Source organism: Crassostrea angulata, chromosome 3 (genome assembly GCF_025612915.1).
Source record: "Crassostrea angulata isolate pt1a10 chromosome 3, ASM2561291v2, whole genome shotgun sequence".
In the NCBI taxonomy this organism is placed as follows: Eukaryota; Metazoa; Mollusca; class Bivalvia; order Ostreida; family Ostreidae; genus Magallana; species Magallana angulata.
Window position 1 is genome coordinate 36,480,293 of NC_069113.1, and position 15,122 is coordinate 36,495,414.

The 15,122-nt window shown below is 33.0% G+C and overlaps 1 protein-coding gene across 4 annotated transcripts in view; it reads left to right on the plus strand.

Moving 5' to 3' along the window:
• The window catches only part of LOC128176450 (aryl hydrocarbon receptor nuclear translocator homolog), a 36,924-nt gene that overhangs the window by 6,832 nt on the left and 14,970 nt on the right, over positions 1-15,122 (plus strand). Inside the window, exons 1-4 of one of the 4 annotated variants that reach the window (XM_052842807.1) lie at positions 288-460; positions 4,372-4,429; positions 5,461-5,529; positions 7,060-7,217. In XM_052842807.1, the coding sequence (XP_052698767.1) occupies positions 430-460; positions 4,372-4,429; positions 5,461-5,529; positions 7,060-7,217 (316 nt within the window). In that variant the 5' untranslated portion in view covers positions 288-429. Of the gene's footprint in view, positions 1-287; positions 461-1,440; positions 1,863-4,371; positions 4,430-5,460; positions 5,530-7,059; positions 7,218-15,122 lie in introns of those variants that run through there. The other 3 variants (XM_052842805.1, XM_052842804.1, XM_052842806.1) reach the window with 3 other exon arrangements.

The following is a 15,122-nucleotide window of genomic DNA, read 5'->3' on the forward strand; positions in this document are numbered from 1 at the left end:
AAATAAACTTATTAGAATGATATTGTTTTTAAAAAATTCTCTTTCTGCCAAATATGCATTGGAATATCTTTTTCTAGCTTATTACCTCTAAATGTATAGGTATATACATGTAATATCATCAAACCTGTTGATATGTATGCAACATGTATATCATTATAATGATTTTGTAAACTTTCAGTATATTGACATTGGGCAATGGACTTATACAAAAGATAATGTTTTAATTTATGTCTGTCACATGTGTAAAGGGAACAGGTTAATCATTCTGCACCTCCAGATCTATTAATAGAAGTTCATGACAATGAGGCTCATTCTGTCATGTCTCGCCTGATAACAGGTGAGAACTCTAATACACAGCGATAGCTCCAAGTGTTTTAACAAGTGTACAGCGTCATGATCAATTACTGAAACAGGATATAGCCGATAATCATGAAATTGTCAAGGTTTTTACAGTTAGAAGGTTGGTGTTTGGTGATGGGTGTACCATATTGTAAAATGTATGTGTACATAATAGGAAAAACATTTGTGCTTCTTACTATAATGTACTACCTATGAAGTGCTGAAATATGGCAAATTTTAAGGAAGGAAAAAGAGATTTTGAATCAAACATATGGATATCTTTTTCCCCCTAAGGCATAAACTCTCTGATTTATTTTATTCCTAATATTGCCTCAGAGATTAATAATTTTTTTTAAGCAGTGAGAAGTATAGTAATGGAACATAAAACATTATAAGCAAATGGGAAATGGTAATCCATTAGATCAGTGAATCAACTTGCCCTCATGATGACGGCTGTATTATAGATTACAGAGTCCGCTGAAGTGCAACCATGTGTAGGAGTACATTTACAGTTAATGCTCCACAATTCGTGACTTCAGTTCAAGCTCCTGGGTGGCAGAAATAATTTATAATAAGGTCACCAGGCAGTTTATGGAAAACTTTGTCATTCTGGAACATTTTGATAACCCAAGTTTTACCTGATTTTTTTTTTTTCAAATCGAGCTAAAGAAATAAAGGCAGCTTTTGGATAGCTGTGTAATACTAATATTTGCTAAGTTTAAACTAAAAAAAAAAAAATGAAGGAAATGGTTAAAACAAACATAACATAAAACAAACCTGGGGGTTGGCTGAAGGGGGGGGGGGGGGTAGAATTGTTTTTTCTCGCTCGCTCGCTCGCTCTCTCTACAATGCAGTGAGAAAGTTACAAGAAGTGTATGGTGACATGAAATTAGTAGAGCACTTGAAAACACTTTGATAATATGTGTGTGGAAGGTCCACCAGCGGAAAGCTGTGTACGCCTAGCGAAACATTATATTGAAAATTGAAAACCAATAAGTGAGCTGCTAGATGCTACTCCAGTAAGTGTAAACCTACCTGTGTGTCTCCTGTCTACCTGAACTGTAGTGCTCATTTCAGCGACAGCAGCAGCATGTTACCTGTCGTCTGCTTTTCACATAGGATGTAAAAGGAAAACAAATTGGAAGAGATACTTCTGGGTTGTTTTTTTTTGCGAGGTTGCTTATATTCATCTTATCTCGGATTTCAGAAGAAAAAAAAATTAATTTTTTTTTCTTTCACAAGGAAAATATTCACGTCTGCATTTCATTGGTGGTATTTGTGGTAGAGAGAAAAAAAAAACATTTGCAGAAGTGGGAAATTTCGTTGGTGATAACAATTTTGGTTGGCAATCAAACTTTTGTTGGAATTGAAAACAGGAGAAATAATGGATTACTCTGATCTTCCATATCAGGGCCCCTCAAAGCATTGCTATGACTTCAATCAAGGTGGAGGTCAAAGTCGACAGTATGCATTTCCAGGGGTCACACCGATCCCTGTTGCATATACAGAGATGGCAATTTATGGTAAGAAGTTGAGCAGGAAAAGATATAGACTACAGGAAAAATTCTTATTGGTCTGTAGAACTATGTCATTTTTATGTGACAAAGATTTAACATAAGGCTGATTTAAATTAAAATACTGGGAATTTCTGGAAAGTTGCTAATTGTGATTTAAGAAAAACTCAATGTGAAAAGTTTACTGTAACTACCAGGTATACATTGTATTTTGATGTAATAATTTTTATTCATTAACATAAGGCTGATTTACATTTCAATACTGGGAATTTCTGGAAAGTTGCTAATTGTGATTTAAGAAAACTCAATGTTAAAAGTTTACTGTAACTATACATTGTATTTTGATGTAATAATTTTCATTCATTAACAGATAATTAACAGTGCTGTTTTTATTACCCGGTAATCATATTCAGTACATGTAAAGAAATTGGGATAATTATTTAGATCAGATTTAATTTGAATTAGTTTGGTTTAATTCCTGAGTCTGATTGAGAATGACAATCAAGTGATTGTGTGGCTTCTCTAATTATATTGTTTTCTGAATCAGTTATTAGGCTGTACGTATCACCCTGTCATTCAATTTAAACAATTTTCATTAAATTTTAAGAGTCAAAGTCCTACAATATTATTGTTCTACATATTTATACATGTAATTTAAAGTTCATGCAGCTGTTAATTGGTAATCATGTTGTTTATTGGCAGACAAACTTTAATTAAACAAACTTAGATTATTAGTAGATTATTAGATAAGTGTAAAAAAATAAATAACCCCCCCCCCCCTTAACTCACATACCAGTATATAAAACAAAGATTGATAAAAATGTCTGTGTGATTCAAGCAGTATCATTACATACTATGGGATGTTGTTCACAGGTCAGAATTAATTAAATCGATCACTTTGTCATGAAGAAATTTCATAAAGTAATTATGTTATACTGTTATACACATGTGGGCATTGTTAAAGCCTGTTGTATAAGCGTAAGCTTAAAGGTGTTTAAATTGTGGTACGGAAAATTGGGTCAGTTTTCATGGATTTTGAGGCCAGCACTTACATCCTCACGTACCGGTATACAAAAGTTATTTTTCTCACCAGCGGCAATATGGTTGTCCAGAAAAATTACTTCCACACAAACCAGTTACAGGTGAATCTCGATAACTCGAACTTCGGGGGACCATGATTAAACTTCGAGAGATCAAGAGTTCGAGAGATCGAAAGTTTAAAAAAATACGGAAATTTTTGTTCCGGTCATTTTGGTTCTAAAATTATAGTAGCCGGAAATTTATATTTATAACATGGATGGATAGTCTGACATGATTTCAGTCGTATTTTCTGCTACATTACTTCAATTTAAACAATACAGAACTTACTTGTGTGGTTATCAAGTGTATTTTTTCACGTTAAAAAACTTTTCAGCATATTATGTTTTCTTAATCATTACGTTAGAATATTTTAAATAAAGAGCATTTACCGAAACATTCACAAGTTGTTGAAATTAATAGATCACATACAAATAACTTATCTACCCCTTGAAGGAAGCCGTGGGTAGTGTCACTTACGTAATCAACCAATTAACACTACCACGCTAGCCCCCAGGAGTTCACTCAACCGTCCAGGTAAGGTCCACGCGGAGCTATAATTATACGCTTGATCTGCTGCGTGTGTACACAGCAATCACTTCGAGTTATCAAGAGTGAAAAACAATGAAATGTGTATAACGGGACCCAGGTTTTACTTCGAGAGATCAAGAATTTCGAGAGATCGGAGTTCGAGAGATCAAGAGTAAATTTGCTTAGTTATATAGAGAAAAAAATAGGGACCGTGAGTTCACTTCGAGAGATCAAGAACTTCGAGAGATCGAAGTTCGAGCCATCGAGTGTCACCTGTACTTTTTTACTGCCCTTACCCGTAGCAGTTTTAATATCTGTCATTAATAGCTGGGCACAGGTACGAAAATATCTAATTTAGATTAAAAAAGGGGATATTGTACAGCAAAACATAGATAAATCATCAATGATTTAATTTGACTTGTTCGTGATGAAAGATTTTGGATCTTAATTTAAGATATCGTTGAATGGTATCAATATAACAAGGATTATACATTTTTATCTTTCATTGACAGTGAAATTAAAAACTAAAGAAAGAGGTGCCAACATAGAAAATTGTGTTGTATGTATGATATGTGAATTTAATATTAATCTGACAAAGATTGAAGGTAAATTGCTTGATCTCGTTATTTATTACTCACATCATGGGTGGAAATGAATACTGGAACATCATTTAATATGCTTTGAATGAATGAAATATTTCTGTGAATCCTCTCATTCATGGCTTCTCTTTCCCAAACAGCCCCTGTTCCAAAGCCCCATTCATGATTATGAAACTCTCTCAGAGGATGGCAGATGGCTGGAGATAAGCATTATCTTTGTCAAGAAAGCTCTGCACAACTTCAAAACTGATGAGCTAACTTGATGGAATCTAATATGCCATGTTTATAAATATTGTGTCTGTTTTTTTCAGGGACACCTGATAATTCCAAAGGAGGGAATCGAAAACGCAAGGGTGGATCCGGGAGGGAGTAAGTAACATCTGATAACCTCTCGGTTTTTCTGTGTCCCACTGATAAACAGCTCCAAAGTTTGTATGAAATTCATCATCGTTAGGAACTGTTCTATGACACGCTTTGGCTATATATATGTATAACTCAGCCTGATAATATTTTGGAAATGCAGAGATGCAGAAATATTGCTCAGTTTAACTGATAGGGAAATTGCAGTCTTTTTAGCTCACCTAAGCCAGAGGCTCAAGTGAGTTTTTCTGATCAGTCTGTTGTTGTTTCCATCATAAGCTTTTAATATTTTCATTTTTTTCTCCAGAACCATTAAACTATAAACTAAATTTGGCTCAAAACATTATTGGGTTTTAAGTTTGTTCAAATGAAGGGTCACACCTTCAGAGGAGGGCAATTTTGAATTATAGAAATGAATTGATATTTTTCTAAAAGTCTTCTTCTCAAAAACCATTTGCCCAGAAAAGCTGAAACGTGTGAAAGAATCCTCAAAAAGTTTAGATTCAACTTCGTTCAAATCATATCCCTTGGGGTTGGTGTGGGGCACACTTGGGGGGGGGGGGGGGGGGGGGGTGTCAAATTTTTGCATGCTAGAAAATATGTAGAAAAAATTCTTCTAAAAATCTTCTTCTCAAGAAATGCTGAAACTTGTGGGGAAGTATCTTCAGGTGGTGTAGATTTAAGTTTGTTCAAATCACGATCCCTTTTGAGCAAGTTTGATATTTTATAAGAAATAATATGATTAGCAAGTTTTGGAAACATATTGGTGATACATGTAATTGAATTGATGAAGTGTGACGCACTATGTCTATCCAATATGAAATTGACCTACAAATGTCCATATGTTCATGTATATTTCACTGGTTTCAATGTTAACAATTACAATATTACATAATTTAGATACATTTCATGAATCATATAACCTTTAAAAGTAACAATTTACATGTATGTATATAAAAATGACCCATTTAATTAACCAAAAATAATGGTGCTCCGTCATATGTATTTGATTTCTGATTGGCTGCTGATGAATTGATCAGGTCAGATGAAGAAGATGGGCAGGGAGGAGGCTATAACCAGGAACAGGCAGACAAAGAGAGATTTGCCAGGTAAAAAAAAAAAATTCAAATCAATCATCTTTTAGAAAAAAAAAGGATATGCAAGGTTGTTAAAAAAAAGACTGCTATAAGTTGCCTTCTTTGATTTAAAAAAAGTAGAAATTATTTTAAATGCACGTCACAACATGTACAATCAAAATGTCATTTGATCAAATCGAGTTTCACTGTTATTAGATAGCTTGTGATCATTATGCTGATCTTTTTGATAATTTGAACTTCAGGTTAGATGATAATGCACATGTATGACTTCTTGTAATACCGGTAGCTAGGATATCAATGAGATAATTGGAACTTGTTTGACTTTGCTATTATTGATAGAGAGAGTTTATTGCCATTAGCCTGTGTGCAGCCTATTAAGTGTTGATATCATTTGGATTTTATTAAGTGGCTACTTCACTTTATTGATGATTAGGCGAGACACTTGTAGGAATCTAGAGATTAAAAATGGAAACACTTGCAATATGCTGAAAATGGCAAACAGTTTGTTTTTAAAAACATTATTTTGGTGAAGAATTGTTTTTTGCTAGATTTCCAACCACATACAGCGTCAACATTTAAATTAGGTTAATTCACAATTAAATCTTTAACCAATAACCATGCATCAATTGGCTGAAATAAATAACGTTGAATGCCATCTTGTTTTGAAAACTTTTTATCAGGTATTTTTAATTAGTATTGTTATCACACCAAAATTCAAAGGTCTTCACCAGGGCTCATGATAAGGAAAGCATTTACCGGTACTACATGTAAAGTTCCTTGTAACAAGTTGCTGGTAATTACCCTACAAGTTAAATACCAGGTTGTTTGTAAGACGAGTCAGTTAGTTAAATAAAGACCATTAAATCTCAGTAATTTTGTAAACAAATTATTTAAATGTCAACTTGTTATGATCATCAGCTTTAGATATGTAAGTTAATGCGTTCTTTTGAAAAATTCATCTACAAGTTGGTTCAATTTATAAGCTTTGCACAAAATTCATTCTTTGTGATTAAATGAAGGTTTTAAAGAAACTACAGCAGATTAGGTTAAAAACCAACAGAATTTGAAGAGCAATGACGTAATTTCACATAAATGGGTCAATTCTTCTTTAATTTGGTAAAAATGAAATGATTTGAAAACGCAGCATTTCACATAAATTGCTTAAGCTCATTCAGTTTATTTCAAAATTATTGAAATCCTTGAAAGAAACATTGCATATGTAAAAATGTGTGTATTGTAATTTTTTGCCCCATTTATGGGATCACAGCAGGACACCAAAATTTACAAAAAATGAAAAAACGGGCAAGGACATGCAGTCTGTATTAAGAATTTTTTTGCTAAATGTTACCATTTTCCTCTAATTCTTGCTTGTGAGACACTGGAAAATCTTACCTGTGTTTGACACCTGTTTGCAATTTTAAAAAATTGGCACACATAATTTAAAATTGAAGAAGTCAAAACTAACTCATTGATACCTTCTTTATTTTGCTTTTTTGAGGAGAAAGAAATAGATCGATGAATTTTTCTCATTTTTTTACATAGAGAAAGCCACTGTGAGATTGAGAGAAGAAGGAGGAACAAGATGACCTCGTACATCAATGAATTGTGTGACATGGTGCCCACCTGTAGCACGCTCGCCCGCAAACCAGACAAGCTGACCATCCTTCGAATGGCCGTGTCCCACATGAAAACTCTAAGAGGTATTAGCAATGTTATAACATGAAATCCACTCTCATGCTAAATAATGCTTTTTCTCAGCATGGTAGTTTGAATGGTTTGCATTACGGAACTGTATACAGCGAAATTTTCTCATCAATTTTTTTTCGCTCCTTTGGCCCTTGTCAGCAGGCAAATTTAAGACCAGGCAAATTCAAATTTTTTTTTATATAACTGTGTTAATTTGAAATAGTTTCTATTTCCTAATGTGTCTCAGCAAATTCATTTGAAGGGCAAAAAAACCCCAAAAACCATAGGATGAAAATACTCCTGTACACAGTACTATGTTAGCAAGTGATAAACCAAAATAATAGATGATACTGTTTGTAGTTTTGATTCCCAGTTACTAAAATTTCTCAGCTTGTTTATGATCTGTTGAGATGGTTTGGATTACAAGCAAAATGCAAACTTACATAAATCTACTCTCAAAATGTTGTTATGTAATGGTGTTCTAGCTGCTTTAAAAATAACTTATTATCTAATCAAAATTTTCCACCATCTCCCACCTATCCTATTGTTCAAACAATGGACATTGATGCAAAAAGAGCTATAAGGTATTAGATACACTTCAACCCATAAATAAAAGGTACCTTTTTCAATCATATAATTACGGTAACAATTACTGGTAAGCAAGTGCAGGGGTATCGCTAATGAGCATTGGCTCACAGATATCTTGTTTAGTCTGCTGACACCAAGTCTTTTCAGTAGTTGAACTGTATGTTGAATGTTGATTACATATCATTCTATTTTAAGAAAGAGCAATTGTGAACAAATGATACTTAAATATGATAAACAGGAAAATACCCCCAAGCCTGAAAGTTTCACAAATACTCCCTAGTAGGTAGTGCCGTGCTGGATACAAGACAAACACAGCAAGACACAAACAGACTATTCTGTTTGTGGAGCAAAGATCTGCTGTTTATTACACAGGTGCTAATAGATCTATAAGAGATGTGAATGATTATCATCTCAGTAAATTAATTACTGTATAAAAACAAGAAAATATATTGGCACACTACAAATTTTAGCACCTTTGGAATGTTTGGTGCAACCATCCCTGAGGGCTGAAATAAAAAGTGTGCCAACAATTTTCTATATTTATATATTTCTTTAAGATCAACAAGATCTAGTAAATGATTCCAGAGTGTCTTTTTGGTGCTAGAACCATTATGACATCATAATTGATTTGAAGAATCTTTTTCCTGTACTTTACGGCTTTAAAGAAAATAAAACAATTTCTTGACATTCTATGTTAAATCATGGGAAAAGTAATCCCGGTACCTATATTCAATTTGATATCATTTTTAAAGAGGAGGTCAAGAGCTTGTTTAATTCTGTTTTTTGGGAGACTGTAGAAACAATTTCTTGACATTCTATGTTAAATCATGGGAAAAGTAATCCCGGTACCTATATTCAATTTGATATCATTTTAAAGAGGAGGTCAAGAGCTTGTTTAATTCTGTTATTTGGGAGACTGTAGGCATTCTAGATATATTTTATTAGTCAAAAATGGATAAAACTTCGATATTTCTTCCTCAATTCCTTCATATTTCATTGAAAATGCCAGTTTAAAACATGATTTCTCATTGTGTTGACCCAAAATTTTAGCCCTGGTACACCCTATTAAACAAAGCTATTGTTATGAAGCATCATTGAAAGAATTTATATCTTAAATTTTATGAACCTGTAGGCACCTTTCATTTACTAGATCTTGACCTTAAAACAATAAGTTTAGTCTGTTTTAAATGCAAGAAGAATGCACTTACATACGGTAATTTGGACAATCGATTCTGTTTGTTTCCACATTTACACAGATAAGAGGTATCGATAATTGAGCAAGTTCTGCCAAATAAACATTGTTTGATTAATTCAGTTTTAATGCAGCATATTTATTACCTATCATTAGCACATTCAAAATTTTGAAATTATTCTCTTCATATCATTTCTTATAAGCGCTTCACTGTGAACAGTGTTCAAGCGAGGCGATCGTCCACACTGAAAATACATATGACATATTAAAATCTAGCTCTCTTATTGGTTGATATGAAACGTTCTAAATAATAAATCTATGCCTCTGTTTGTTTTAACAAACAAAGTATCCCCAACAAGTGAAATTTCCTTCATTTCTGCCGCCTGACTTTTTTTAACATTATATTAAAATCTAGCTCTCTTATTGGTCGATATGAAACGTTCATCAACAGTTTGCCTGTGTAAGTGTGGTAGCAATCAAAGTTGTTATGTTAATGTGATTGAGTAAACACATTCTGTTGATAAAAAACATTTTATTTTTTTTAAATAAAAGGTATGTGCGCTAGAATTTATTTGCACCAATGTATTGATTGGCATATGTGTTTGCCCTAGAAAATATGTTTGCGCAAAATTTTCTCCATTTACAGTAATACCTATAAGAGAAAACTTAAGGCTGTTCGTCCTTGACCTTTACTTAAGGCTGTTCTTTTTTGGACTTTTATCGGGATATCATTACGGTTGTGGTCATTGATCAAATCCATTTTAAAATATCATTACGGTTGTTGCCGTTGATCAAATCCATTTTAAAATATCACTAAATAACATTTATCATTTATTCATCAGTGAAATTTAAAGTTTACCTGATCCTCTTTTAACATATTAGATGATTACATTATGAATTCATTGATAAAATATCCCCAACAAATGAAATTTCTTCATTTCTGCCGCCTGACTTTTAATGTTTCTCTATATAAAAGTTCATATAAGATAGTTGAGAGCTAGCTTGTATCAATCTTTCTCGTTATCATTCTAAAATCATGTTTAAAAAAAATATACCCATAGATCCATCAAATAACATATTGGTGTGAGGAACCATTTTTAATTTCCAATGTTTATGTTTAGTTTGCTTAATTTTAAAAACTATTCCTAAATCACATGTCAGCTATATTTTTATTATATGCACTAAAAATTCTTTGTTCTTCAACCATGTTCTTCTTGGCATAGTATATAACTGCAATTTCAATCCTAATTTCCATATTTTCATATCAATTTTTTACATGCTCCAAAAAAGTGGGGGGGGGGGGGGGCCAACTCCATGATAATTTATTTTTTATATGTAAATTTTAAAAAATTAGTTGCTGCGAGAAAAAGGGGGCCCCCCCTGATGCTACGTGCCTGAAAGTATGTCACGTAATAATCCTGAGTTTAAACTATTCTTGTACATGTATAATACAAGACTGTGTTCACTGTTTCACCTTTTTTAAGACTTAAGTTGACAGTGACTCATACACTTGATCAACAGGAAATGTGTTGTAAGTTCTTCCATGTAAAACGTCACTGCTTCAGGTCACATTGATGAGCTCTGTGAAGTTGGACTTCTTTAAATTTCAGGATGAGAAAATTTGAACTAATTTATTGATGAAACCAATTCTGGATACCCCCTGGGAATCTGATTTTCATGTATCAATAAGTGTGAAATGAGAGAGAAATTAGCTGCTCTTGAATTGAGTTACTTCATTTATGTGGCTTCTCTGCTTAGCAATTAGTTCTAGTCTATTAAAGAAAATTGTGCTTTGAATGAATATTGAATTAATACTGGTAAAAGAGAATGAATTATGAATCAAGGCAGCCAGCATTATTGTGAAAATGTTTTCATCTCTACTGAATTTACTACGGTACATTATTATGTGAAGACGCTTGAAAAAGAAAAAAAAACTAGAGCAAAGCTCGTTGCAAAGCAACGAGTGGGTTTTCCGCTAATGTCGAAAGTAATGCTAGAAGTACCTCTAAGAAGCAGTGTTCTTAATCTAATGACAAAAGTAACTTAGGTACAAAAAAGATTTTAAAAATCGAATGATTCTTGGTATGACTTAACAAAATCCGAATGGTTTTAAGTACGACTTAACAAATTTGACTTCATTTTAGGTAAAAGTTAACTTTACCTGGAACGAACATCTAATTTCTTAACCCAGAATGCAAAATTAAAATGTCCGTAAAAAATCAATTTTGTTTAAAACATAATTCTGAGCAACATTTCCTCTACACTGCTTTTCAAAGGGTTGACCTTTCGTACTATGTGCTTGTTGCATCATCAATTGTCAGAAACTTATCGATGTATAGTTTACTTAATTTTATTATTCCTCTGTGAATATTTTTATTTAAAATTACTATTGATGGTGAACATTTCAAAGGGCCCCGCTGATGTTATTTTAGAGAATTTTGCTTTGACCTTGACCTATAACTTGAAATTTTTCCAGCTGGCATTTAGCTGTTTCATTGCCCCTAACATATAGGCATTTTTGTTGAATCTGACCAAGATTAAGCATATCCGGGAAATAATCTACTGTCTAAAACTAATTTTAGTAAGATCTGCTATGACCTTCACATTGACATGGTTCAAGGTCACTGCACGCCATTAACCAATAAGCTCTGTTTAGGCAAAATATTAGCCAATTAGGGGCTAAAAGGAGAGTATATATATGCTCTTAAAATATGGATTTTTGTGTGATCTGATATGACCTTGACACTTGATCTACAAATATCATTCGAGGTCATTGCATATCCTTTGATCAAAGGCATCATGTGGGTGAAGTATGAGCCTGATTGGAGCAAAGGGAGAGAAGATGTACTCCAGACAAGGATTTTTTAAATATAATTCTGCTATGACCTTCACAGTTTACCTTGAAAATAGGTTCAAGGTCACTACACACCCTTTACTCAAAAGCTCTGCTTATGTGAAGTCTGAGCCCTATAGGGGTTAGTAGAAAGTATATATGCTCTGAAAAAAGGATTTTTGCATGATCCGATATGATATTTCACCCTTTACCTAGAAATTTCATGCAAGGTCACTGCACATCGATTAACGATAGAGACAGTCTGTGAGTATTAGCCAGATTGGACCAAAGGGAGAGAAGATATGCCCCAGACAAGGATGTTATATATGTAATTCTACTATGACCTTAACCTTATACCTAACAACATGGTTCAAGGTCACAGCACATCCTTAACCCAAAGGAACCCTGTGGATGAGGTATGAGCCAGATTGGGCCAAGGGGAGAGAAGCTATGCTCCAGTCAAGCGATCTCGGATGGACAGACAGACAAACTGATCACTAGAAGCCCACACAAACTTGCTTTCTATCTAATTTGAAATAGTATCCATGCTATCTGCCCATGGTGAATAGTCATCAAAACCATTCATCAGCAGAATTTGATTTCCCTCCTTTTTAAACTCGGAACACCTCTGACCTAATTAGATCACCGCATTAAATACAAAGTTTGATAACTCTAATTTGTTTATCATCAAGAAATTCTGCATCGCTGACAAATAAAGTTTTTTTCGGTACAATAATATACCAATTAACTGACTATCTGGACAATAGCAAGTTTATTGTCCCACCCCTCAGCAACTATTTCCCTTGGCTTTGCCTCATGGAATAGTTGCTGTCTTGGGGGACAATAAACTTGCTATTGTCCTCATACCCAGTACATACTAAATAGGCATATAATATCCCATCCACCTCCATTTCATGTTATATAACCTCCAGTTTGTAACCTTCAATTTCACTGTGTAAAGGCAACACAACAGTCAAAGCCGCAAGTTTTACAATTTATTACTGCTTCTCATGTACTTAAAATTAGGGGCCTTAATATTGCTTAGGCCTAAAAAAAAAAAAGTTGTGGGTTTCGGGTAACCCGACCTAACCTACAAAAATGGCCCGATCCTACCATTTTTAGATGCCTGATTTTATCCGACTGTGAATTTCATCTTATTTCCAATAAAAAATACGTTTTTAAATATGAAACAAACAAACATTCTTAGGATTCAGGCCAAAAAAAAATAGATAAAATAAAAAAAAATCCCCACCTACCTAACCTAATTTTTTCATCAGTGTTACCCTAAACACACTATTTTTTTTTTAGGCCTTACCAATTCCAACAAGAGACATCCCATTAACTATTGATAAACATTAAAATTCATTTCATGAATCTACGCAACACTGGTAAATCTTCACGTACAGTCACTATCAATTTTACATAAATATTGACGGTTCTTTATCCGAAACTATTCCTTGTACATGTACCTTTAACTGCAATTAGTACACTAACATTTTATGAAAAGACGGTTTGTCTTAGAATAAGAAAGCTAATGCAATTCTGAGAAAAAGAATACTACATATTGCAAATTCCATTGAGGTTTAATAAAAATATGGCCATTTAAGTGAACCCCCCATTTCCAATTTCCATTAATAAACACAGATTTACAGGGTTCTCCATAGTAAAACATCTTTACCTGACCTTTTAGAGGTCAATTGTTGTTCAACCACCTTTGAAAAGAAACCTTATTCAATACAACATGCATCTACATTATATAATCATGATAAAAGCTTCACATCACTTAGAAATATCCTTACATGTATACCCCCCCCCCCATCTTTTGATTTTCATAAAAAGTCATGGTTAAAAATGTTTAACCTAATTTTATGAAACTTATGGCAATTTCCTTGAGTCATTTCTCACACATATTTGAAAACAATCATCAATGATTCTAAAATTTGATCCTAATTATTTGTTTATTTTATGATTTACACCATTTTAATTAACAAATAGACAGCTGTCCTGCTTGTGATTTCTTGTTTTTATGAAAAAAAGTAAGCTAACAATCATATTTAGTGAATATCTAATCTATTTTGATTTCTAGTCTCCTTCTAACCATGCTAAAATAGTAAGATACAACCTACAAGTTAGACATCTGCCTTAAATTAAAATAAACTTCAAACACCCAGGTAGCTGGAGACAGAGTTGATTTCCATGAAAAATGTTCAAATTTGACATGTTTTTCTACTTTTTTTCTGCATATATACCTTAGAAAGGTAGAAATAGGTTGTTTCTTGTTCATTTCAAAAGTAATTATCATAGCAGATGTTATTTCAAAGTCAAATGTACATTTACATATCCTACATGTAATCTTAATGCAGACAATTAAATAGAGGGGAGGGGGGGGGGGGGGATTTTTCAATTATGTAAACACATCTAAATATCTTTATGAAATAAAAAATAAAGGAAACATAATTGCATACTTTTATTGAAAAACAAATTTTCACAGCAATTATGAATTTCTTTAAACAGCCTTAATTTTGTTTTCATAATTTCTTATCAAACACAAACCACAACATGGCATGATGCTTTCTTCAAGTTCCATTATTGTTCATGCATTATCGGATTTAATTTGAATTACCGGTAAATAGTCTGTAGAACACAAGGAATATGCATGTGGATAGAGGTGACAGGTTAATCTCAGGAGCTGACCCACAAGAATCAACAGGTACCGGTAAAAGCCATGTGGTAACAAGAGGCTGTTTTGAGCTGAAATAAAAAAAAAAAAATAATTAGCTCAAAGTACATGTATTTCCTTCTGGTATACCATGTTTTATCAATTCTACCGGTTTTTTTTATTGCAAATAAATTTGGCGAGGATTTTGGTTTCTTTTCTTTTAAATTACATTTTTTAAAAACAATACTATGTGTAATAAGCATAAAACATGTATGAGTAAACTTAATGAAGAATTTTTAATAGATTATTTTTCACAGAATGTGTTACATTACATGTATGTCAATCTTTATAAAAGTAGCGTATATTTCGTGCGCCATAAATTGCAAGTTTTTTGTAAATATCATTTACTTGCATGATAGGTATATATGGTCTAACCAAAATTTTCTTCATAAAGCTACAGCTGTATGTACCACATAATCATATGTTTTGTCACAAGTATACATTTTTAAAAAATACCCAAATTCCAACAGTTGAAAGTAACTCGATGAATTTTTCATTCTCTGATAAGTTCATTGTGTTTTGTGCGTGCATATATTATAAGTCTGCTGCAACAGCAGCCAATCAGCAGTAAGCTGAATCCACTAATA